Below are 25,242 nucleotides of genomic sequence, written 5' to 3' on the forward strand. Positions count from 1 at the left end.
CGAACGCCCAGGAGTCTCCATGGCAACAGTAGTCTGGTCATCTGCGTGGGTGAGGTTTCCTGAGGGGGCAGCTTTGGATCTGGTTGGGACCCGGAGCTGAGCGAGTCTCTGTGTAGGCTGTGCAAACACAGGCGTGGGAGGAACCTGGTCTGAGAGGAGCCTGGTTTTGTGAGTTTCTGGAAGGTTCCTGTACCATTCCGGCGCTCCTCGGAAGCTGCGAGGACTTGAGAGGTCACCGGGGCTCCGTGGTTAGGGTGAGACCCGGGCTCTCAGGTAGGTAGCCCAGCAGGCTGAAGTTAGAGGCCAATAGAATTGGGTAGGGGAGGGCTTTGCTGAGAGCGACCAATGGAATGGGGCGCGGGGCGGAGCGCCAGGCCAGCGTCACGCCGAGGACGCCGCGGGGCCTGCTTATCGCCGGTTCAGCGCAGCCCGGAGTCGCCCAGGCCTGAAGTCCTCCCCAGGTCCCGGTCCCGACCCCGGGCCCGCGAGGACGCCGGAGGCCACCCCCCGGGGGTGGGGAGCGGAGCCGCGGGTCAGCTCTGCGAGCGTCCCGTGCTGGCCTGGCCGGCCCCGCCCCCGCCCCGGGCCATGGCCCAGCCCTTGTCCCGGCCCCTCATCCTATCCCAATCTCAGCCTTGGCCTCCGGCCACGCCCTCGCCCCACTTCCCAAACCTGCCCCGGCCTCGGCCGATGTCCCAGCGAATGCCCAGGTCCAGGTCCCCGCTCCAGCCCCAGTCCCTGCCTCTGGCTTGGCCGCTATCCCCGCCTCGGCCCTTGTTCCACCCCTTGTCACAGTTCCCAGCCCAGCATCTGACCCTGCCCCATCCCCAGCGTTTGCTTAAGCCCCTGGCCCAGCCCCAGCCCTTGCTCCCGTCCCCATCGCACCCACTCTTCCCACCACATCTTCTGCCCTTGTTTGAGCCCCAGTGCTCAGTCCAGCGCAGCCCGGTATCTCAGCCTCCGCCCCCATCTCTGTGTTTACCCAAGTCTCTTCCACTGGCTCCCCGCCTCTCTCATACTCTGCCCCTCTCCCAGCCTCGACTCAGGTCTGGGCTCCAGCTGCCGCCAGCCCTGTTGCTGCTGTTGCTGTTTTCTGTCCTTGGTCCAGGGGCTGGTGAGTGCAGAAACAGGAAAGATTACGACAGCGATGGGGTTCCAGGGAGGGGTGGCTGGGAAAGAGTCAGGAGAGGTGGGACTTGGGGAGCTAGGTCAGTGGGGAAGAAGTGGGGCCGGGGGTGGAGGGGATAGGGGAGAGAAGGGCTTACACCAGAGATGGATTGGCAGATTTCAAGAGTGGTGTTGCTCAGCTATTTCAGCAGGTGGCTAACAGTCCCCAAAAAGCTCTAGGAGATCTCAGTTCTTGGTATCCCCTTGGGTCTGGCTTTCCATGGGAAGTCTTGGGGGCTTTACCCCCTTCTGCGAAGTTTCGTGGGGATGACATAGTCCTGTAGAATAGAAGCTTCGATTCTAGCCCCCAGACCGTGGCCTAAACTTTTGAGATACCAAACACACATTCAAAAAGGGTTTTAAAAACAGCTTTGAAGACAGTATGTTGCATCGCATAGATGGATGTGGGTTAGCTGCCGTTATAATGAGCTTTCTTGTGCTGGGCCTTTCCCCAAGTGAATGTCACTGGACTACAGATAATTCTTGATACTTTTAGAGCATGGCTGAACCTCAGCAGCACTCCACACATGGGGAAACTGAGGCTCAGTGAGCGAGTAATTTGTTCAAAGTTGTAGTGTGTATAAATAGGAATAGTGGGACTAGAAAAGGGTTTCCTACCTCCTATGACATCTGGTCCGCTCCCTCCCTCCCCTCCCTCCCTCTGACTACATTCCAGGTTGAAGTACTCCTCCATTGGCCCAAAGCATAATCTCTTTCCTCCCTAGTCTGTCTGCAAGGAGGGTTAATTCATAAACTCTTTCTCACTTGTGAGGTGTCAACCCATATCCATCATGTAGCCTAGGAAGTAAGTCACTGGGTTGGGAGGAGTGGCCCAGCTTCTTAATGGCTGGAATGAGGAAGCGGGGTGGGGGGTGGGGGGTGGAGGGGGGGTGGAGGGGGGTGGACACGACGGGACGACCCAGGGAGCCCTAGCCTAAGAGCAGAGATGGCCCTGCCGTGAAATGGCTAGTGTTCATGGCCTCAGCCCCAAGCCACCTTCGCTGAGGGGCACTTTAGAGAGGAGATGTGCCCAACAGTCCTTGGCAATAACAGTTGTGGGCGGAGGTGGGTTTCATTGATCTCAGTGGTCCAGCTTCTGTGTACGGCTTGAGATCAGTGCATTCCTGAGGTCACAGTCCCGCAGAGATGTGTGGGCTCTATGTACCTGTGTGTATAACGGGGAATCCGTGGGAATGGTGTGTGCGCGGCATGTGTCCATGCTTACATGTTGGTGACATGTATTTTATCTGAGTGCACATGAGCTGATGTGTCTTTCGAGTGCATATGTAATTTGTGAGGGTGCGGGGACATGTGGCATGGCCCACACACGCCTTAGCTTGGCCCACTCCTCTTATGAACATACCACTGAAGTGCTCCTTTTGGAAGGAAGGACCGGGGGGGGGGGGGGGGGGAATAGACTTTCACTGTTGACGCCAGTGCAGGCTGGGCACTTGCAGAAGCTGCTGGCAGTCAGGTTTTGGTTTTGATGAGGGGAGTTTGCACACACTCGTGGTTTAGGTGGCGGAAAAGCACCTACATGTTATCATAGACGTCAGGACAAGTTCGTTTAGACTTGGATGGGGCCTTGCTCATGCTTCCTCTGGGACATAGTAGGCCCCGTTCAAATCCCAAATCAAAGAGTGAGGTGAATAGCGCTGTTTCCCAAGGATCCACCTCACCTCCAAACTCCTTCTGAGTTCCTCCCAAAGCTCCAAGCTGCTAATACTCCTTTTGCTACAGGCACATCCTGTGGCACCCCACCACCCCCATAGCCACTGGTTTTCTTGGGGTTGGCTTAGGCAGTTGCATGATTCTCCAGGCCATACAAGCTCTTTGTGCTCCTCCGGTGCTTAGCTTTAGAAGGAGCGGCCCTTCCCTAACCCCAGCAGAGGGCACTCCAGAGCTCTTCTTTCCCATAACAATAGGATTCAAGGCTGTTGAGTTTGGGGCCTCCTGGAGGCAGAGCTCCTAGGAAGCTGTCTTCGCCATTGGTTAGTCCCAGTGCACTTTATCTGCCGTGGATACACACCCCCCACACCCCACCCCACCCCGCTACTGTCTGAGTGCAGTCCCGAGCCTCTCTAGGATGCCGGGCAGTGCTCAGCTTGCAAGTAGGCAGTTTTTCTTACTGAAATTGATCATCTGGTTGGCACAGCAGGAGTCTAATCCTTTGGTGCTGTCATGGCCTTTGAGCCGTTCTGGCCAGTGGCTTCTACTTGTGTAAGGTACCTCTTGAGTGTGCCCCATTTTAGTGTGGCCAGCCTGCCCCCCTTCAGCAGTCACCTTTTCCCTGATGCCCCATGTCTCTGCTACTTTAAATACCTCATTTTGGGGGTCATGACTCCCATCTCCAGAGGTAGAGATCATCAGATTAGGTAAGCCCTATGGGTATTTCCTGTGTAGCTGAAGTTTCCAGAACCCTCCCTCCAACCTCTACAGTGTCTTGAAGACGCTTGAGTTTCCCCAGCTTTCCACCTGTCCAGGGACGTATTCCTGGGCTTCTTTGGAACTGTTTTGAAATCCAGAGAGAGGCAGGGAGGAGGGAGGGATAGCGGGCCACGAGAGCTTTATATGGGGACACGGCCTGCATTTTGGAGGCACCTTCTAATTACCTTCACTGCTATGACACTCCTGTCCCCTGGGCTTGTCTGGCTAGGGCCTGTGACTCTCCTGCTCACCCTGGCTCTGCTCCTGACAGCTGTGATCAGGGATCTGAGCATTTCAGCTAGAGTCCCCACCCCCCAAACCCCCTGCCCTGCAGCCTGGTCTACTCCAAATATTCCCAAGTGATTTAGGGTGCCACTGAGTCACCGAGGGACTGCCTTCCAGGACCTCCTCCTGGGAGAACACCCTGGCTGCTAATTTTGACCCTCGAGGTTCTGATCGCTGTCCTCTCTTGGGCACTGTCGTGGTGGCCTGCCAGCTCCTGTTCTTGACTCTGCCACCCAAGCAGCTCCCTGGCAGCCTCACCACACCTTCCCCCCCCCTCCTCTGCCCTGAGCTAGTATACAGACAGCTCTTGTGAAGCTTCTGAGAATTTTTACTGCTCCTAACCGCTGGGGAATAGAGAAGGGCAGAAAACAAACACGTTACACAGTTCTGTGCTGACTCCCAAGCCCCACAGGTGGAGTTCTAGCTTGCCCAGTGGCTTAAGAGCCTATGCCAACACACACACACACACACACACACACACACACACACACACACACTCACACTCATTTGCACACTGTTTTGTTAGGCTTGGTGAGAGGAGAATAATACCCCCTAAGTGAGTGAGCCTGAAGTTGTATGAAGGGTCCTGGGTTTAAGTTCTCAGCTTTCCGGTTTTTGCCGTAGGAATTTTTTTAAGAACAAGGTTTTGTGGGGAATAAACCGGATACTGGCTAGGGTAGCACAAGCCCCAGCTCCTGGCTGCTGGGGAGCGCTTGTTGACTTGGTAAGCTGTCAGTGAGAAAAATGGGCTTGCCTGCTACCTCCTGGAGATGCCTCTGTCCTTGCCTTCTGCTGACTTCCTTCTGCTTCCCAGGAGGCCTTTTCCTGACGGATTACTCCACCTGCTCACCCCGAAAGCTCAGCCCGTTCCGCTCCTTTGCCAGCACGGAGCTCTTCCACTTCCATGTTCCTGAGGACACGTTCCTGGCTGTTTGGAACCTCATTATCTTCAAGGAGCAGGGAGGAACTTTTGGGGACCACTGCCCAGATCAAAGTGTGACTGTGTGAGTGTTTGATCTACCCTTCTGTAACCCCAATTTCCAGCCCTACTTACTTTCCAAACTGTAGTATGACTTTTTGAGGTCTAAACATGCCTCCTGACCTGACCCTGACACTTATCCAGGTTGAAGTGTGACTGGGGGCCATGACCTCTGTCACCTGGCCACTTGTAACTACTATGAGTGCCTGAGCTGACCCTTGACCTGGAACCATTTTGTGGTATATGTCAGTATAGGGAATCCATTTGTTTACTAGTGATGAATAGCAGTTTTTTTTTTTTTTTTTTTTTTTTGGTTTTTCGAGACAGGGTTTCTCTGTGTAGCTTTGCGCCTTTTCCTGGAACTCACTTGGTAGCCCGGGCTGGCCTCGAACTCACAGAGATCCGCCTGGCTCTGCCTCCCGAGTGCTGGGATTAAAGGCGTGCGCCACCACCGCCCGGCAGCAGTTCTTTTTTAACCCTCATTTCCTAATTGCTACCCTACTGCCTGCTTTTCTCTCTTCCTAATTCTCATCCCCCAGGTACTTCCGCTCTGGAGCACCCCCTGTCATCAATCCCCTGCATACACACTTTCCATCAGACACAGCTGTGCCTGGGGTTTTCTCACTCACCCTCAGCTGGACGCTGCCCAACAGAACCTCGGGCATCTTTAACGTCAGCAGCCCCTTACCTGGGGACTGGTTCTTGGCTGCCCACCTTCCCCAAGCCCATGGCCACATCTCTGTCAAGGTGGGTTGATGCTGCCTGGGACAGGAGGGGTCATATTTTTCCTTCCATCCCTGCTGGGTGCTCACTGGCATCATAGCCTTGTTAGCAGAAAGAGCAGCAGCACCAGAATGCCTGGGGTGGGGCACTGTTACAGGCCAGCAGGTTAGCTTTGTGGGATGGCCTGATGTAGGAAACTGATTCCAGGTAGGTTGGAGAGAAACTACGGAGTCTGGATTAAAGCCCTGGAGCTGGGCAGTGTATCCTTTCCTATCAGAGGGCATTAAGGTTAGTGAAAGTGATCGCAAGCTGTCTGGGTCAGTGGGATCTGCTGTACAAGCCCAGCACTGGTTTTCTTTCTTTATTTTGGTTGATAATAGCCTTGAAATTTCTCTCAGGCCACATTCTTGTCTCTATCCCAGTGCATTATGGTTTCAGGTCTCTCCTTGGCCCTTTGAGAAGCCATAAGAGAAGGTTTTTCTAATAAAAGAAGCTTTTGGATAGCTGATATCTTTCCTGACTGTTACCTTCCTTTCTTCTCGTATCAGGACTGACTTTAACACAGCAGAGATTGTCAGTCTGAAGGGCAGGTTCAAAGGTCAGGATGCTTCTTTAGTTTGGAGTGAAAGAAAATACCACAGTGTTTTCTTGCCCCTCTGGTATGTTAGACAAGTTAGGGTTCTTCCTGGGAGTGAGGAAGTACATAGGTTTCCTACTCTGCCCATTGCAAGAGAGGGAAGCTGGGATGAGCTGACCTCTGTCAGTCTGGTAGCCATGTGTGTGGGGCTTTGGTAAGAGTGAAGGACAGAGCACGAACAGACAAGGGTTTATAGAGAATTACAGAGTAAGAGTAAGAAAACTAGTGGTGTTTGGCCATTGAGAATTAAGAGGGACAGAAATTCCCAACCAGGTGAAGATTGCCTCTAAACTGGCAAAGTGTCTAGGCTGAGTTTTGTGAAGTCCAAGACGGCCTGGGAGCCCTCTAGATGCGGGCATGCAGGGAGCTCACCTGCAAAGTCTCTGGGCTCTTGATTCATATTGAACTAAGGATTTTTCTACTAGAAAGAATGTCTTCATTGATCTTTGGCCAAATCTTAAAGAGCCTGCCTCTTAACTCAGCCATGATCTTGCCTCACTTTGTAAGAACTGATGGAAGAATCCTCTAGCCCAGTGGTTCTCAACCTTCCTACTGCTGAGACCCTTTAACATGGTTCCTCATGTTTTAGTGACCCCCCCAACCATAAAATTATTTAATTGCTACTTTATAAATATAATTTTGTTACTGTTATAAATATCTGAGATGTGGGATATTTGTTATGTGACCCCTGTGGGGCCCAAAACTCACAGGTGAGAACCACTGGGCGAGGCTTCTTCTTGGGCTAGAGTCTAGCCCTGTTCTAGTTATCTCCCTTTCTAAGTAAGCAGGAAGCATGGGGAGCTTAGACCTAATAGGTCTGTGAAGCTGAGATCTGGCCAGGAGTGGCCAGGAGTGCTTGGGGATAGCAGTACAGAGCAAGGCTCCTCAGAACCTAATGCATAATGCAAAGTGTAGACTGCTGGTGAGTGAGAAAACAACCAGCCTGGCATACATGTTTCTGTCTAGAGAGAGGGTTCAGTCCCAGGGAGACTTGGTACTATAACCAGAGGCCTAGACAGCCATGCTCCCAGCAGTGTGGTGAGACCAGGGAGAAAGGGCGTCGCCCAACCACTGGAGGCTGCAGGTCTGAGTACTGTGAAGTGCAGCTTTTTGGACATGCCTGTTCTAGAGGTTGGATGGACAAGGATCTTGGGTATGGTTCTTCTGCAGTGTTGATTACCTTCTGGAATCTTACAAGGGCCTCTAAGGATTCTTAAGCTCCCTGATCGTGGCTGGTTTCCCAGACTTAAACCTATGGACTTTCTGTCTAGAACTTTCTGCATTCCTAACTTGTATCCTCCTGTACCATGGTTCTTCTGTAAGGTGTGGCAAGCACAGGATGTGGTATGGCTTAGTGAGAACCCTGGTGGGGGCAGGAAGGATCCCAGGGAGATGAGGCGGTACTGTTTCTAGGGTCCTCCTGGACTTTGGGGATGAGCTTAGATCTTTCTGTGACCTTTGTCCTTCAGCTGCCTTGCCCAGGCCATGGGTTGGGAGCTGGGAACACTGAGGTAAAGATAACCTGTGTTGGTGAGATGTGAAAATGCTTAAAAAAGACCAAGAGGAGATGGCTAACCCAGTTTGGTAATATGGTGGAGGTGGTATTCAGAGACTGGGCAGTGAGGCCTCAGTGGGAGGAGACGGGGAAGTATGTCAGCTGGTGGGAGGAGCAGGCACCAGAGCTCAGGAGGACTGAAGGAGGTGGAAGGGTGGGCAGAAGTCAGACCAAAGAGGGCCTCGAGGTTTGAACTGTTCCCTGAGGGTGACAGGGAGCCTGGAAAGGCTGCCCTTCTCTAGTCCAGACCCTCCTGAACCATGTGTTCCAGCACTGAGCTGGCATGTGGAGGGGCCTGGCAAGTTTTTGATGCTTTCTTTCACTTTCTCAAACTCCTGCTGTCCTAAGCTGATCTCATGACTGCTCTGTGTCTACTTCTTCCTGCCAGCCTCCTTGTCTGCCTTGTCCCAGCCACTCATCTTGTTGTTTTCCATGTCTTAGCAAGTGTTCATCCTAAGGCTCCCATTTACCAGCCAGCCTGGGATGGCTTTGGGGTTGTGGATACCCGTAGCACCTAATAGCTCATAACGCAAAAGTTCTCCCAAGTAGCGGGGCATAGGTCTTGAAGATGTTCTCTTTCCAGTCTAGGATTTGTGTGTAAATAAAATCAGGTCAGATAATGAAAACTAGATGGGAGGCACAGCAGGAGATAGAAGGCAGTCCGCCGATGAGGACCGAGCATCTCCACGTCTCAGCCACAGGAGGTGGGGTCTGTTACCAGCCTCCTCTGCTCTCTCCCCTCTAAGTTATTCATTTATATTTCAAATAGGTGACATACGACCTGGTACAGCCTTTGAAAGACACGAAATGCCCACAGTGAGAAGTAAGTCTTTCTTCCCTTCTGTTAGTTTTGAGTTCCTCTCCCTGTAGGTAACTAGTCTCCGGATTCCAGCTTTTCCGTCTATTATTTCCTTCTTGGTCATCGTCGTCTTGGCAGTTATGACTTCTGCCCTCCTCCTGCTTTTCCTGACACTGTCCACCTGTCCACCTGCTGTTCTGTACCAGGCCTTTTCTTTTGGGCCACCAACCAGCTCCCAAATCATGACACACAGATTTATTAGTTTTGAATGCTCGGCCTAGCTTAGGTTCGTTTCTGGCTAGCTCTTTTAAGTTAACCCTGTTTCTCCTTTCTAACTTTTGCCTTGGGGCTTATTACCTCTCTTACTTCTGTATATTTTACTTTTACTGCATCTCAGTGTCTGTCTGTCTGGCAGCTGCCTGGCTTCTCACCAGACACCTGGGTGGCTCCCTTCTTCTCTCCTCCTTCTTCTCTTGTCTTTTTTCTCTCTAGATTCCTCCTCTTATTTATTCTCTCTGCCCACCAGCCCCGCCTATCCCTCTCCTGCCTAGGTATTGGCCGTTCAGCTCTTTACTAGACCAATCAGGTGCCTTAGGCAGGCAAGGTGAAACAAATGCAACACATCTTCACATAGTTAAACACACATCCTTACATGTTAAACAAATGCAGCATAGACAAATGTAACACATCTTTGCCTCATTAAAATAATACTCCACAACACTTTTTTTTTCTGACATTTCTGCTTGATCTGTGTGTGCTGTTGTGACCTGAGGCTTAGTCCCAGGAGAACTCCTTTTTGTTTTTTCATTCTCTTCTTTGTGTCTCTGGCACAGTTGTTTTAAATACCATCTGTGAGTTGATGCTCCTAAGAGTGGGTAGCCAGTCCCATGTGCTGTGACTTTCAGACTTTCTATCTACCAGCTTTCTTGACACCTTCAACTGCTTCTAAGAACACTCTCAAGCTTAATGTGTACAAAGCAAAGCCCCAAACTCTATTCCTACCTCATTTCCAGGCTAAGCTTCTTCCCAGTAAGTAGTACTGCTACCCACCAGTCGTTCAAACCTCGAATGTATCATCACTCTCGAGTCTTACTTTTCTCTTACTTCCCATGACCAGTTCATAAAGTCTTGTTCCTCAGCTTTTAATGCACTCCGCAGAAGCCTCTCCCCTCCGCACATCTTCTCTAGTCTTCACCTCTGCCACCACAGCAACCTCCTAAATGTCGATCTGCCTCCTCTTCCGCCCCCTGCAGTCTGTCCTGCCCTCATTCACTTCCACATGGTTGGTGTTGACTGACTGAGGACAAGAAAGCTGTGCTGGGACAGGGGCAGCCGCGCGTGTCCTTGAGTGTCTTCAGTTTGCAAGCCTTGTCTTGGTTAGGATCTCTGTGGCTGTGAGAGGACACCGTGACCAAAAGCATGTGGGGAGAGAAGGGTTTTTTTCATCTACAACTCTCAGGTCATACTCCATTGCTGAGGGAAGACGTCAGGGCAGGAACTCAAATAGGGAAGGAATCTGGAGGTGCAGGAGCGGCTGCAGAGGCCATGGAGGAACACTGCTTACTGGCTTGCTTCCCCTGGCTTGCTCAGCCTGCCTTCTTATAGAACCCAGGATCACCAGCCCAGGGGTGGCCCCACCCATAGTGAACTAGGCCCTCTCCCATTAATCATCAATCAAGAAAATGTGCCACAGACTTGCCTACAGGCCAGTCTGGTGGGGGCATTTTATCACTTGGGCATGGTGACTCACATCTGTAATTCTGTACCTGAGAGGCTGAGGTAGGAGGATTGGCATGAGTTGTAACCAGCCTGGACTACAAGGTGAGTTTGAGGCTAGCCTAGGCTATAGACAGAATAATAGAGAGAATACCTTCTCTACCCTCTCTAAAGAACATAAAAGCAAAGACATTGCCTGTGCTCCCCAAAATGGGAGGAGTTTTCCATGGTCCAGTCTTTCTGCCAGGCCTCTGCCTTTCCTGGTCTCTGCTTCAGGTTGAGGAAGAGACTGGATGTTGAAGGAACACAGCCAGAGCACCCCTGTGTCCTGATCTTCCCCGAAACCAACAGCAAAAATGGGAGCAGTGTTTGTTCCCCTAGACTGTGAGGCAGGGAAATGGGGTGCATCCTGAGCATGAGATTGTTGTGGATTCCTCTGCTGGGGGGCAGGCTCTGAAATGTATTGCCAGAGTATTTCTGATCCATAGGGTTTTACATCAGAAGTGAGGGACATCAGCTTTGGGTGTCAGAGATGGAAAATTCTGGACAGTTATGTCACTTAGGGACTACCTTTTGACACCCATCCTTCAACGTGACTGCTGTTTGGTTTCCAGCACCTCCGATGAGCCCGGTGGTCTGCTGAGCACTGAGATGCAGCAGTGAGGGGGTACAGATGGCACTAGAACAGGGCACCTGCTGCTCCGACCTGACGCAGGTCCAGCTTCCCCACAGCACTGTGGACTTAGCCCAAAGTCAGACTTGGCCGACTCGTTCCATGGCATCAAACATGGTGGAATGTCAGGCCCTGGAACTTTCTCAGGAACAAGGCTTTGGGGGCACATTTTATCAGGGTAACCACCAAAACGAGCCATAGCCTCTCGTTTATCAGGCCAACAAAAGGCTTTATCCAGAAGGCTAGAGAAGCCTCATTCAGAGACCCTCACGCCCCTTAACGGATGGGTTTGTGGGGCATAGAAGATGTAGCTGCTGTGGAAAGAGAGCTGTGAAGTGATGGGGTTGTTGGGACAGTGGTCTCAGTAGAGTAGGACAGAGGGGCTTGGGAGTTTGTCCAGTGCAAGGAAGCCTTGGGAACTATGGTGGCTGTCCTTCAGTGTCCAAAGAAACAGTCTGAGGCACAGACGGGTCAGGTCAGAGTAGTTGTGAGGGGACAGGTTTTGGCTTCATAAAGGTCAGTGCTGTCTGCAGCTGGGCTGATTCATGTGTTTGGCAAACATTCATGGCAAGTTGTACACACCACATTAGGCCTGTGTCGGGAGGGCCAAGTCCTCTTCTCAAGTTCCAAATAGTCTGGAGGTTGCTTGGGAGGCAGTAAGTAGTCTTCACTGGCATAACGGAGCAGAGGTCAGACAGGCACACATCAGAAGGGCACCATGGGGAACGGAAGACTTGAAGGTTCAGAGTACCAGTGGTGATGGAAGAGCTGGACTAGGGGCTAGAAGGAGCTTCCCGAGCCCCCTGCCAGAGCCAGTGCTCAGTTGTGGGGTGGGATGGATTGCTTTTACAGTGGTGTGGGGGAATGTCCTGTCTAGGAATGTCCCAAGCGGAGGGTTGGGTTGGGGTAAGGTACAGACAGAGAGCCACATCACCAGTTGGGTCTGAACTGGAGTCCCTGAGCTTCGTGTTGAGACCTCGAAGACCCAGACAGGACAAAGGTGATCAGAAACGACTGCCCCAGGAGCCGAGGGGATGGCTCAGTAGGGAAAGCACTTGTTTTACGAGCATGAGGACATGGGTTCAGATCCCCAGAACCCATGTATAGTTGGCCAAGTAGCACACATCTGGAATCCCAGTGCTTCTATGGCAAGATGGTGGTGGGGACGGGAGACTCTCCAGAAGCTCCTGGACCAAGCTAGTGGGCAGCTAGCCTGGCTGTGACAGCTGCTAACCAGAAGAGACCTGCCTCAGGCAAAGTGGAAGGCGGAGGCTGGCACCCGGGGTTCCCCTCTGGCCCGTGGCTGCACTCAGGCACATGAACACACACAAACAAAAAGGCAGTTCTCCCTTCAAGAGCCTGTGCCCATACTTGGGTGTGTCTTCCTTCATCCCCCCCACCCAAGCCCTTGTAGTGAAGCCTATTCTAAAATATTTTTAATACAACACAATCCTTAATAAAATGATTACTCGGGTAGGGAAAGTTCAGCGCTTAGAGACCGGAGTGGGGACCTTGGGAGCCAGAGGATAGAGGGGTTTCTTCAAGACCCCTCCAGCAGGTTATGTTAGCCTTGGCTTGGTAGCATCCCCACTGTCTCTCCTGCTACCCCTTTTGTTTCAGGGTCTCCAGGATGAGTGTCAGTACCTCCTTCAGCCGCAGCTGATTGTCCGACGTTTGCTGGACGTGGCTGTACTGGTTCCTGGCCGTCCCTCAGAGCAAACCCTCTCCCCCCACAATCGTTCAGCCTTGTATAAGTAAGTAAACACTCCAAACCTGGCCCCTGCCCTTTCCTGCTCTGGTCTTACACAGGGAAGGTCTTGCTTTCTCTCTTGCTGGAGTAACCCTGAGTGCCCAGTCTCCTCTGCCCTCGCACAGAGGAAGACCTGACCAGGCCGCCCGTTCCCGTGTCTTGCCCCCATGCATTCCTTCCTTCCTCTCGTTTCCTCCTCATGTGTCTCTTACTTCTCTGTCTTTTCTTGCCCTCCACCTGTGCTCTGTCCAGGGTCTTTGTGCCCAGCTTTACTTACAGGGTTTCCGCACAGCTGGTGTGTGTAGGGGGCCGAGGGGCATCTGTCTGCCCCCTGACACTCCGCCTGCGTCCCAAGGCCCCACCTCTACACAACTCAAGCTCTGTGGCCTGTGGAGGTGCCTCAGTATGCCAGCTGGAGTTGGCCCTGCCCCCCTGGGGGCACTGGGTCTATGTGCGTGTGGAGACACCATCCCGTGGCCCTGGCAGGATCATCCGCTTCCAGCTGTGTGTACGGTTACAAGGTCAGAACCCCTTCATCTGCCTCAACTCCCCAATCTCTGCAGGAATCCGTGGCTGGGGGTAATCTGGACAGCTGTGTTCTGAGACCCTCAGCCACATCCCTACAGTTTCCTGTACCCCACCCAGGTTTCTTCACACTCCTGAGGTCCCATCTCCCTGGACCTTCAGGATTGGGCTGCCTTCATAGTGTGTCTTTGTACCTGACTTGGGACAACTAAAGGCTCTCTCTCTCTCTCTCTCTCTCTCTCTCTCTCTCTCTCTCTGTGTGTCTCTCTCTCTCTCTCTGTCTCTCTGTCTCTCTCTCTGTCTCTCTCTCTCTCTGACTTAATCTCATTTTGAGTTCCTGGGGTGGTCAGGGACAGCAAGGACTTCAGGAGCTGCCCTTGCCACAACACTCGAAAGTCGTTAGGACAATGTGTCACATTAGTATATTGCACAGTGTTTTTACTGTTTTGAGGAGGGACATATGATCTCAATTCCTTCTACTGTGACCCCGAGGAGGAACAGATGACCTTTATACTCCACAGCGTGGCAGTTGAGTAGCTGTGACAATTAGGAACCATCTGGACCCTGTGCTCTGATCTCAGATGCCTCCTTTCTCCTGGCCAATGCTGTTTTAGTTTACATTCCTCCCTCCCCTTTGGTGACTCCCATCGGGCTCAGTTCTGGTTTGTGGTGGGGCTGTGGGGCTGTACGGACCACATGTTTCATGTTTACTTTCTTCTGTTTCACAGAGTGTCCACAACCCAGCCTGTCCCGTGCCTTGGTCCCTGGGGCTGCCATGAATATGCCCCAGTCACTGGGCAACCAGCCACTGCCCCCAGAGCCACCATCCCTGGGGACTCCCAGAGAAGGGTCTGGAGCCATATTGCCACCTGAGCACTGCTGGCCAGTGCGTCCGACTCTGCGCAATGAGCTAGATACCTTCTCTGTCCACTTCTACATCTTCTTTGGTCCCAGCGTGGCCCTTCCACCTGAGCGCCCAGCTGTGTTTGCCCTGAGGCTGCTGCCAGTGCTGGACAGTGGAGGTGTCCTTAGTCTGGAGCTCCAGCTCAATGTGGTACTTCCTGGGAATGGAGGGGAGTTGAGGGGGGTTCCCTGTTGGAGAGTCTCAAGGGGAAAGTTTGGGAGTGTAGGGGCCCTTGTCCCCTTCAGGAAGTCTTTCCAGGTTCTTTTATGCATTGCTCCACTTCTCAGCACAGGCTTGTTCTGGGTACTCACTGCACTGTGAGAGCTGCGTCAGCCAGGACTCAGAGTGGCCCAGCGTTTCTAGTTTTCGGCTGGCCTCCTGTTGGAGGGCTGATCGCAATGGTAGTTCGTGTCTGTAGTGAGAGACCTGTGTTTAGACAGCTCCTCCAGCTAGTGGCGTTCCTGGTGGTCCATCCACCAGGGCTGCTTTTGTGAACTTCACCCACCCACTGATCTTTGTTTGGTCTAGAAGCTGTAACTAGCAAATCCATGCGTCTCCTTGTTTTTAATAGAGTTCTTTTAGAGCAGTGTAAGATTTATAGAAGAAAATGATCAGTAGGTAACTGCTTGGGTCTGGGAAGCTAGATCAGTGGATAAAGTGTTTTCCCTCCAAGCACAAGGTCCTGGCTTTGGCACACATCTGTAATCTCAGCATTGAGGAGATGGAGACAGGGTAGTCCCTGAGCCAGCCTGGCCTAATTAGTGGGTTCCAGGCCAAATGAGAGGCCATGTTTCAAAGACAAGGTGGATAGCATTTGAAGAATGATACGTAACATTGACCTCTGGCCTCCATACACATACATGTACCCACACACATGCACATGCACACAGTACAGACACTCCTCATTACTACATATTACCTTAATGCTGTGCGTTGGTTACAATGCTATACTATTTTAACAGCCCTTCAGATAGTTCCCATTGCTCTCCCAACAGCTGAGACCATGTCAGTGTCTGGGGGCTCTGGTGTTTAGACTCCCTCCACCTGACACTCATTCCTCTGGTTATATTTTGATTACTTTGATTGGCCACCGTGTCTCTGAAATTACTGATCTGAGCTGTGTGACCAGTGTGGCAGGCAAGCTATTTATCCATTTATTTATTTAGTTTTCAGGCAGAGTCTCACTAAGTAGCCCTGGCAGCCTGGAACTTGCTATGTAGAGCAGGCTGGCCTCTGCCTGCTTCTGCCTCCTGAGCGTCGGGTTAAAGGTGTGCATCCACACCCAGCCACACCTGGAGTTACCCATCTTGAGAACAAGTTCGTCTTTAGGCTGTTGCCTGACACTGAGCTCACCTGGCCATTGTGGTGGACTAAGAACCCTGGGTCCTTTTCTTTTCTTCCAAGTATTTTGTTTTTCCCCCTGGATCAAGGACTGTCTACCTGGAGACTGTCTTCGGCTATTCCAATAACTTTTACTGAGTAATACTTCTGCATATTGCCCTTCCTGGCCTTCCACTGGAGGAAGTGATAAACCAGCTATATGAGACTCACTCATGTGGCTGAGGGCGGGGTGCACGTACACAACATTGTTTGGTGAGAATCCAGCTGAGGAAGGGCTTGTGTGATGGTACACACATAATCCCAGCACAAGGAGGCAGGATCAGAGCCTTAAGGTCATCCTTGGCCACATAGTGAATTTCAGGCCAGGCCAGCCTGGGTTACATGAAATGCTATCTCAGAAATACCAAAAATAATAGTAAGAATTCAGCTGAAGTCCACCCCCTGGACGCTGCTGCCCTGGAGGCTCTAGTGAACTGAGATGTGGTCACAATTGAGGAAACTCACCACGGTCCCTTCTTCACCTTGGTCAAGTCGAGGGACAGACTTACTTTTCTATCCTGATTTAAAAGGGTCTCATAAGCATTTATTTTTATCCTGATTCAATGTATCAAGCTGCCTCAATCTTGATGAGATGAGTTTATGGCATCATGTTTCTCCCCCGCAGACAGCCCCTTATGTCCAGACCTGGGGTCTCTGCATCCTTTTAATCCCAATCAGATTGCTACATTTAATCTCTGGCTTCAGGTACCTCCATTTGTACCTGGGGTCATTTCACCTGAGGAGTGTGTTTTCTTAACAAGCCTCTTATCTTCAGGCCCAGGGCTCAGTGACTGAGAACCTTAAATTACCTTTATCCACGGCTGGTTTCTCCATCTGGCATTGGGTGCCCAGTTCCTCCCATTCACCAGATAGGACGAACCAAGGGGCCTCCTCTTCCAAAGGGAAGATTCAGAGCCAGGGCTTGCTCTGTCGTTAGGCTCTGAGAGTCTGGCTGTAGGATCTGATGGATCTCAGACTCCTACTGAGTAAGAGCTCAGCTTTGATGGGTCGATCCCTGGAGGAGTGGGCTGACCTGGAAGAGAATGGGGCTGTCCGCCATAGGGAATGGGAGGAGAGGCAGGTCTGGGTGGCCCACCCCAAGGTCTCACAGCCTCGCTTGCATATTCACCCTACTCAGAGCTCTCTGCGCCAGGAAAATGTAACAGTGTTCGGATGCCTGACTCACGAGGTGCCCTTGAGCCTGGGGGATGCTGCCGTGACCTGTTCCAAAGGTGGGGAGAGGAGTGGGGAATACAGGGGGGGCTAGGGAGACTGGATGCCCTCACGACAGGGGGTCAGCCCTAGGGCTTCCCAGAAGTGGGTTCTGACTCCATGATGACCACTTCTCTCTTGGGCCCTTCCCTTCCCCTTTAGAGTCCCTGGCAGGTTTCCTCATCTCAGTCAGTGTCACGTCCAGAGTGGCCAGGCTTCGAATTCCGTTCCCACAGACGGGGACCTGGTTCCTGACCCTCCGCTCTCTTTGCGGGGTGGGGCCTCGGTGAGCAAGAACAGCATGGGGCATAGTTGGAGCTGGGTTGGGGTGGCCCTGGCCTCAAATAACCAGGAGTGTGTGTCCACAGGTTTGTGCGGTGCCGCAATGCAACGGCCGAAGTGCGGCTGCGCACCTTCCTGTCCCCGTGCGTGGATGACTGTGGGCCCTATGGCCAGTGCAAGCTGCTACGCACCCACAACTACCTGTACGCGGCCTGCGAGTGCAAGGCTGGTGAGCGGGCTGGGGTGGGGAGCAGGCCAAACTCGGCTTCTTGGGCAGTGGGATGGCCAGCAGGGGTGCCCCGAGGAACCGGGTACGGGACTGGGGTGAGCACAGTTGTCTGTTGACCCACGGGTGCTTTCTGCTCTCCTCCTCCACCCGGTACCTTCCCCACCCGCAGGGTGGCGGGGCTGGGGTTGCACAGACAGCGCCGATGCCCTCACCTATGGATTCCAGCTGCTGTCCACACTCCTCCTCTGCCTGAGCAACCTCATGTTTTTGCCGCCGGTGGTCTTGGCCATTCGGAGCCGATATGTGCTGGAAGCTGCAGTCTACACCTTCACCATGTTCTTCTCCACGGTATGCAGTGATACTTCTGCTTCACCGTGTTTTTTACCACAGGGTGGGGAGAGGGTCTGCATTTCTGCCACAACCCCCCACCTGGAGGATGATTGTACCTTCACGGTGTCCTCTAGAGCAATGTCCCCTGCTAATAACGGACTGTTTCGTCAGGCAGCTTGTCTGCTTCCAAGTTAACCAGTGTGGGGCTTCACATCCCCACACTGCCCACACGGAGGGAAAAGAGATACTGGCTGAACACACTGAGTGAAATGTGGGCAGATTGGGTTGTCACCCTTGCCTTTTCTCTGTAAGTCAACACAAAGTCTAAACCACCATGGTGTGTGTGTGTGTGTGTGTGTGTGTGTGTGTGTGTGTGTGTGTGTGCGTGTGCGCATGGAGTGTTCACTTTGACTGTGGGAGGCCCCTCTGCTCAGTGGTCTTCATTGTTCTCTTCCCAACTGCCTCTCTCTCTCTCATCTGTTTTGAAATAGAGTTCTAATCTATAGACAAGGTTGGCCTAAAACTTTCCATGTAGCCCAGGCTGGCATTGAATTCTTAGTACTCCTGCCTAAAGCCTTCTGAGCTAGGATCACAGACATGTTCCGTGATTTCTGTCTGTAGCATGTTCATTTTTATGACATAAAAACATGTCCCCCCATCCCATCACCATGGCCTTCTTGATTTCCATGAGATCTTTTGGAAGGCAGGGGAATCTATGTTGGGAAGTTTATCAAAAGTCTGTTTTGGAGTCCTGAGAAACTTTGTCCTGTGGCATCATAGGAAATGGCAATGTGATATAAGATCCCAACTCAAAGGAATGCATTCTGATGTAGATGTATAGGCTTTTGTTTGTTTTGAAACAAGGTCTCACTATGTAGCTCTGGCTAGCCTGGAACTTCCTGTGTAGACCAGGCTGGCCTCAAACTCACAGAGATCCAAGAGCTGGGATTAAAGGTGTGCACCACCACACCCAGCTAGGTTTATAATTTTTTTTTTTTTTTTTTCGAGACAGGGTTTCTCTGTGTAGCTTTGCGCCTCCCTGGAACTCACTTGGTAGCCCAGGCTGGCCTCGAACTCACAGAGATCCGCCTGGCTCTGCCTCCCAAGTGCTGGGATTAAAGTCGTGCGCCACCACCGCCCGGCGGTTTATAATTTTTAAGTCTCCCTGTTCCTATTATGAAGTCCTCACAGTCCTTCAAGATTTCCAACTTCTCTATAGCCAGGAAGGTTCATAGTACAAGCCAGGCTCTGACAGGAAAGGTCAAAGTGCATCTCCTCACGTGACTAGGCTCCCAAGTAGGTTTGCTCCCCACGGAGATCTCGTGTCTGTGGATTTGTCAGCTCATCTGCAGGCTCTTGGCAGACTGTGACGTGCAGTGCCTACCTGCGAGCACTGCAGAAGTCTCAGATGGGTTTTGATTCTCCGTGGGTTCTGGCAAGAAGAATATCACACAAGACCACATCCGTGGGATAACTCGGCAAGCGAAAGTACTTGCCACTAAGGCTGACAATCCGAGCTAGCCCGTTACCTACATAGAGGAAGGAGAGAATGACGGCCTCAGCTTGTCCTTTTGTCCTTTGACCTGCACATGTGTGCTGTGACGGAAGTGCAAACACACACACACACACACACACACACACACGCACACACACACACTATAAAATGTAATTAAAAAGCTGAATATCACAAAAGTCAGTATGGACTTCCCTGGGTCCTCATCACGGAAATCATATTAGTATCCTAGGAGAAAGTGGGGGGCATATATGTCCAAGTGAGGGTTGTAGGGACCTCCTGGGTACTCAGTTACAGAGGAGGCTGTAGCCATGCTACCAGATGGGACCAGTGCACCCCAGTTTAGCTGGCTGCCTTTCAGGCCTGGCCTGATGGAGTCTCTTTCTATTTTGACATCAGATTCTGTCCCTTCTTATCACCAGGTGTCCTGTCTACTGCTGCTCACAGAGTCCTTCCCCAGCAGCTGTTCTTCCAGCCCACTCTTGGCCTCATGGAGATCTAAAGTGACTCAGAATTAGTAAGAACACCTTAATATAGCAGGAGCTGTAAGAGGACATATTCATTCCTTGCACTTTACACAAGCATCTTGTCCTGGAATAGTCTAGGCCAGATGCCTCTTCAGTATCTAGATACAGTGGTATGTCAACGAGAAAAGAGACCTTTCTCCAGGTAGGAACTGGAGGAGCCTCACTCCCTCACACTACACGAAGAACCCCCGCTTTCTTGTAAAAGATTTATTCTTTTTACTTGATGCGCATGAATTTTGTGCACCCAATGTATGCAGTGCCCACGGAGGCCAGGAGAGGGCATTGGATCTTCTAGAACTGGAGTTACAGGAGGCTTTGAGCCACAGTGTGGCTACTGGGAACTGAACTGGGGTCTTTTGCAAGAGCAGCCTATGCTCTTAACTGCCAAACTCTTTGTCCAGCCCCACCCCCCTCTTGTCTAAAAAAAAAAGGCTATGAGTGTGGGACCAAGAGCGAGCTGCTGGCTTTGGGGCTGTGACTGAAAGTCCTGCTCTGATTCTGTTCTTTTCCACGTGGTCAAAACGTAGAACTAGTGTCATCCAGTGTCCTGGGCCCGGGTCCCTATTGTCTGTTCTTTCTCATTCTTAGTTTAGACTTATTTCATTTCACAGACACACTTGTTTAAGGACTTGTTGAGTGGTTTGTAGCTGAAGGACAAGGGTAGTAGATGAGTGCTCTCTTCCTTGTCTTAACATCTAGGACAGTTCACCCCTGGAAGTGGCGTGGTGGTGCTTATCTGGGGTATAGGAGCAGTCAGCAAGCCTATAATCCAGGAGTTTATAGATATAAAATATGTTTGTGAAAAACAGACCTAAAACCTGGCACTTGATTCCGTATGTAGCCAAGCATCCCAGGGAATGCGAACAGGGACTGACAGCCATGGCATATGTGCTGTGTAACATTGCTCATTAATTCTCGTGGTTGCACTAAAATAATAGGTGGACAGTTTAGTTCGTGTGTTCTGTAGATGAAGCTGAATGCGTTGCCCCAAGGGGAAAGTGCGTGGTAGAACCTCGATTCTCACTCAGCCTGGCCCCACTTGCTTACATCCCTCCCCATGTCTCGGCGCTGACCACGTGTTCATATTCTTCTCCTGAGTTGAGTTTCTCAGAACTCCTGGAGAGTGTAGAGAAATACAGGACTTAGGTGCAGCACTTCTGGCCAGGTTCTTCCAACAGTCCCTATTATTTCCTCCTTCCCTCCCTCTTACCTCTCTTTCTTTTCTTCCTCCGAGAGTGAATCTGCACTCTACCACTGAGCCATAGCTTGAGCCTCTATGAGATAGAGATAAAAGCCAGTCTAACCAATTTAATAAACAAACATTTCAGTACTTGAGCTGGGCAGTCCAAGCCACACACCCTTCATCCCTCCTCAAGTCCTGTGGTCAGATCCCCGGAAGCCCAGGTAGAGCCCACATCTTGGAGCTGTGTCCAGCCTTCTGCTGCCGCCCTGGCTTCAAGTCACTTTCTTGTTACCTCTCCCGTTCCTCAGACCATCATGAGTGATTCTCAGCGGCTCTTGGTAAAATCCCATGACTGTTCTTAGGACAAAATTGATTTAGGAAACAGAAAAGTAGGGTGAGCAACACCAAGTCTCATCACACCCTGAGCACAATATACCCTGGTCTGCATGCATTAAAGATGTTTGCATTTTAGGTGGATACCTGAATACCCTATTTTGAAGCACTGGATAAACTATATAGTTATAGTGTAAAAAGGTAAAATTCTACAATTTAGTTAATTTTTCCAGATTACCTTATGCATAGCATCCAAAGGAAGGAAGTGGTCATGTGGAGGCCCACAAAGGTTTCCTAGTAAGAGCTGAACTTGCTTTACCCAGCAGGGCTGCATTAGAGGATTGCTTGACTATGTGCATGGTACCAGGTGATTGGAAGGGTTTGCACTTGACTGTGCTGGGGGAGGTCTTTGCTCCACCCCTTGGCATTCCTATAAAAAGCCCTTTAGAAGAGATAAAGGGCTGGTAGATAAGGATCCAGGCCCTCCCGAGGCTATCCTGTGTTTCTGTCTCTCCCAGCTCTATATTTCTATTTAAATCTCTTATCCCTCTCTCCTCAAGAGTACCCTGGGAAAAAGTGGGAGCTGGTCTCCCACAAGTACAGATTAGAATGATATTAGCAGAGCAAGTTGTGCTTTTAATCCCCCCTCCCCCTCGTGCAGAGAAGCTGTTAGGAGAAAGACCAGTATCTCCCCTTAGACATGTCTTCAGTATCTTGCGACCCAGCTCTGCTTTGGTCCTGCTGATCTGTGTCTCCCTTGTGTGAGGTGAAGGATTCATCACAGGCCCCTTCTCCTTTTTGTGTACTCAGAGGCAGGTGCATGATGTTGACTAAGTCTGGAATATAACATTAATCTTGAGAAGTAAACCCAGGTCAGAAACGGATGTCTGCTAGATTATTAGTGGCTGGTATTTTTGCATCTGACTTTGAAAGAGGAGGACAGCCAGATAGCCACAGTAATCCCAGCACTCAGGATGAGGTCAGCCTGGGCTGCATGTAGGTTCTAGGCCAGCCTGAGCAACAGTCAGACCCTGTCCAGGATGGGTCTGGGAAGAGATATGTGGGAAAGTGTCCAATGAACCCATATTCAAATGTTAATTCTTCATGGTTTAGGAGGAAACAGTGTCCAATGAACCCATATTCGAATGTTAATTCTTCATGGTTTAGGAGAGGAGGGGCTGTGTTCCTTTGCCATATGGTATCCTTGTGTGAGTGCCATGCTGTTCTCCATGGCCATAGTGTCACTCTTCATGGCCATACTATGGTGCTCTTCATGGCCATACCATGCTGCTTTCCATGACCATACTATGACACTCTTCCTGGCCATACCATGACACTCTTCATGACCATACCATGCTGCTTTCCATGACCATACTATGACACTCTTCATGGCCATACCATGACACTCTTTATGACCATACCATACGGCTTTCCATGACCATACCATGCTGCTTTCTATGGCCATACCATGACACTCTTCATGGCCATACCATGACACTCTTCATGACCATACCATGCGGCTTTCCATGACCATACCATGCGGCTTTCCATGACCATACCATGCTGCTTTCCATGGCCATACCATGCTGCTTTCCATGGCCATACCATGACACTCTTCATGACCATACCATGTGGCTTTCCATGACCATACCATATTGCTTTCCATGGCCATACCATACTGCTTTCCATACCATGCTGCTTTCCATGGCCATACCATATTGCTTTCCATGGCCATACCATACTGCTTTCCATGGCCATACCATACTGCTTTCCATGGCCATACCATGCTGCTTTCCATGGCCACAGGCACTGCGTTTTTCCTTCCTGAGCTTCCTGCCCTCTTGGCACGGGGCAGTTAAAGTGGGTCAGTTGAGGTAAGTTAGCAGAGTGAAGCTAGTTCAGAGCCTGAGCTGTTGAGGAAACGGGGGATGCTGGGGTAGGTTTGGGGTCTAGGCTGCCTGAGAGAGCAGAGCCAGATCCCATGCAGGCTTTGATGTGGGGATTGCTGATGAGACTGAGTAAGCATGAGAGGGTAAGGGTAGGGACTGGCTTCAGCTTGAGATATCTGAGCCCCTGGCTGGGTCCTCTTCATAGCATATCCCAGAAGCAGGGAGAGGATGGTGAAGATCAGTGTCTGAGCTGACGGATATATCCGGCTGTAAAGCAGACTAGACCTCGCTGCCATATTTTTCTCAAGAATGAGTGAATCAGGGCTGGAGAGATGGCTCAGTGGTTAAGATACTGTCTGCTCTTGTAGAGGACCCGGGTTCAATTCCCAGCACCCACATAGTGGCTCACAACTGTTTGTAACTCCAGTTCCAGTGGATTCTATGCCCTCTTCTTGTGCCTTTATGGGCACTGTGTGCATGTGGAGCACAGACAGACATGAGGACAAAACACCCATACACATAAAATAAATCTTAAAAAAAAAAAAAAAGAATGACAGAGTCAGGCATTTCCTGGCATTGCTCACCTCTGACCTCTGACCTCTGCTTCTCTGACAGAGGAGAAACCCCCATAGGGTCTTTCTTTGGTTTCATAGCCCTGGACTTGTGGCCTCAAAGCCTTTTAAAACCTGTTGTTTTTTGCAGTTCTATCATGCCTGTGACCAGCCCGGCATTGTGGTCTTCTGCATCATGGACTATGATGTGCTTCAGTTCTGTGACTTCCTGGGTTCCCTAATGTCGGTTTGGGTCACCGTCATTGCTATGGCTCGTTTGCAGCCTGTGATCAAGCAGGTCAGTCTAGAGTGGGTCCCGGGAGACAGCCATAGCTAACCTCTATTTAAAATCCACTCATGCTTGGGGCTCTTCCCATTGCCCCCACATCCTGGCCCAACCCTGGAGTCCTGTCTCTGTAGGTGTTGTATTTGCTGGGGGCTATGCTGCTGTCCATGGCTCTGCAGCTTGACCGCCATGGACTCTGGAACCTGCTTGGACCCAGTCTCTTCGCGCTTGGGATCTTGGCCACAGCCTGGGTAAGAGTGGAGAGGCCTGTGAAGGGCAAAGGAGGGAGCCGGAGTGGACACAGGGCGCTGGCTACCTGGTCCCCGATTTAAGGTAGCCTTGTATTCTGTTATCATCACCTGCTGTTCACAGTGGCCACTCAGGTCTTGGCAGGTGCCTTTTAGGTCACACCTAGGGCTGAGGGGAAGTCTGAACTGTCTCCGGCTTGGATTCTAGGGCCTCATATTGCTGAACCCCACCTCTCTGCTTCCCCCAGACAGTTCGCAGCGTCCGGCGCCGGCACTGTTACCCTCCAACGTGGCGCCGTTGGCTCTTCTACCTGTGCCCGGGCAGCCTTATCGCGGGCAGTGCCGTCCTTCTGTATGCTTTCGTGGAGACCCGGGACAACTACTTCTACATTCACAGCATTTGGCATATGCTCATTGCTGGCAGTGTGGGCTTCTTGTTGCCTCCTCGTGCCAAGACTGACCGCCGGGTCCCATCTGGAGCTCGGGCCCGGGGCTGCGGTTACCAGCTGTGCATCAATGAACAGGAGGAGCTGGGCCTTGTGGGCCCAGGAGGGGCTACTGTCAGCAGCATCTGTGCCAGCTGAGAGGGGGTTCGGGCCAGGCTCCTAGGGGTTTGAACCCTGCCTGGGGTACCTCCTGGGGCTGTGGAGCCCTTCTAGAAACAAGGACCAGTTGTGTTTCTTAAAGACACACAATCTTTCTCAAGGATGACTGTTTTCAGGGACCAGGAGGCTTTCCCAAGACATGGAGAATTTCCTGAGAGCCTAGAGCCCTCCTGTACTTGTGGAGTCCTTCCTAAGGATGAGCTATGCAGGACACAGAGCCCCTCAGGACCAAGGAGTACCTGGGGTGTGGAGCCCTTCCCAGGGATAGGGACCTCCTACAGACAAGAGATACTTCCTAAGGAGACAGATTTTCATCAGGAATGAATCGTCAGTGCAGAGGGAAAAGGAGTCTGTCTTGGAGAAACACGTCATCAGATTTTCTCAGAGGCTCAGCAGCACTGGCCTCATCTGGGCTGTGCTGTGCTGGGCAGAGGGCTGGGAGAGAGAGACAGCTGGGACTGGGCTCGGCAGCTGGGGCCCCTCCCGATGTGATGCAAGTGGAGTCTGGGTTGTCTCCAATGAAGTATGTACCGA

General features: G+C 51.5%; 1 protein-coding gene across 5 annotated transcripts; it reads left to right on the plus strand.

Moving 5' to 3' along the window:
* The first annotated feature begins 134 nt into the window (after positions 1 to 134).
* Tmem8b (transmembrane protein 8B) lies at positions 135 to 25,242 on the plus strand. 5 transcript variants are annotated; one of them, XM_059254227.1, is made up of 13 exons: positions 135 to 273; positions 4,694 to 4,883; positions 5,398 to 5,605; positions 12,582 to 12,715; positions 12,964 to 13,232; positions 13,965 to 14,290; positions 16,659 to 16,752; positions 16,895 to 17,018; positions 17,101 to 17,243; positions 17,413 to 17,591; positions 23,721 to 23,867; positions 23,990 to 24,106; positions 24,356 to 25,242. In XM_059254227.1, the coding sequence occupies exons 6-13, from the start codon at positions 14,012 to 14,014 to the stop codon at positions 24,710 to 24,712; spliced, it is 1,440 nt and encodes a 479-aa protein (XP_059110210.1). In that variant the 5' UTR covers positions 135 to 273; positions 4,694 to 4,883; positions 5,398 to 5,605; positions 12,582 to 12,715; positions 12,964 to 13,232; positions 13,965 to 14,011; the 3' UTR covers positions 24,713 to 25,242. The 5 variants fall into 5 exon arrangements, 4 of the variants coding, with proteins under 4 accessions (XP_059110210.1, XP_059110209.1, XP_059110207.1 ...); XR_009377541.1 differs by lacking the exons at positions 135 to 273; positions 24,356 to 25,242 and adding exons at positions 396 to 1,114; positions 19,509 to 19,603 and having other exon boundaries at positions 23,990 to 24,102; XM_059254224.1 differs by lacking the exon at positions 135 to 273 and adding an exon at positions 399 to 1,114.

Source organism: Peromyscus eremicus, chromosome 2 (assembly GCF_949786415.1).
Source record: "Peromyscus eremicus chromosome 2, PerEre_H2_v1, whole genome shotgun sequence".
Lineage (NCBI taxonomy): Eukaryota > Metazoa > Chordata > Mammalia > Rodentia > Cricetidae > Peromyscus > Peromyscus eremicus.

What these genes read in the sequence shown, in the direction of transcription:
- Tmem8b (XM_059254224.1), top strand. Translation starts at nt 589, where the DNA reads ATGGCCCAGCCCTTGTCCCGGCCCCTCATCCTATCCCAATCTCAGCCT. An exon ending in ATGGCCACATCTCTGTCAAG is followed by an intron (nt 5,606 to 12,581) that starts GTGGGTTGATGC and finishes CTTTTGTTTCAG; the next exon opens with GGTCTCCAGGATGAGTGTCA. An exon ending in TGCCGTGACCTGTTCCAAAG is followed by an intron (nt 16,753 to 16,894) that starts GTGGGGAGAGGA and finishes CTTCCCCTTTAG; the next exon opens with AGTCCCTGGCAGGTTTCCTC.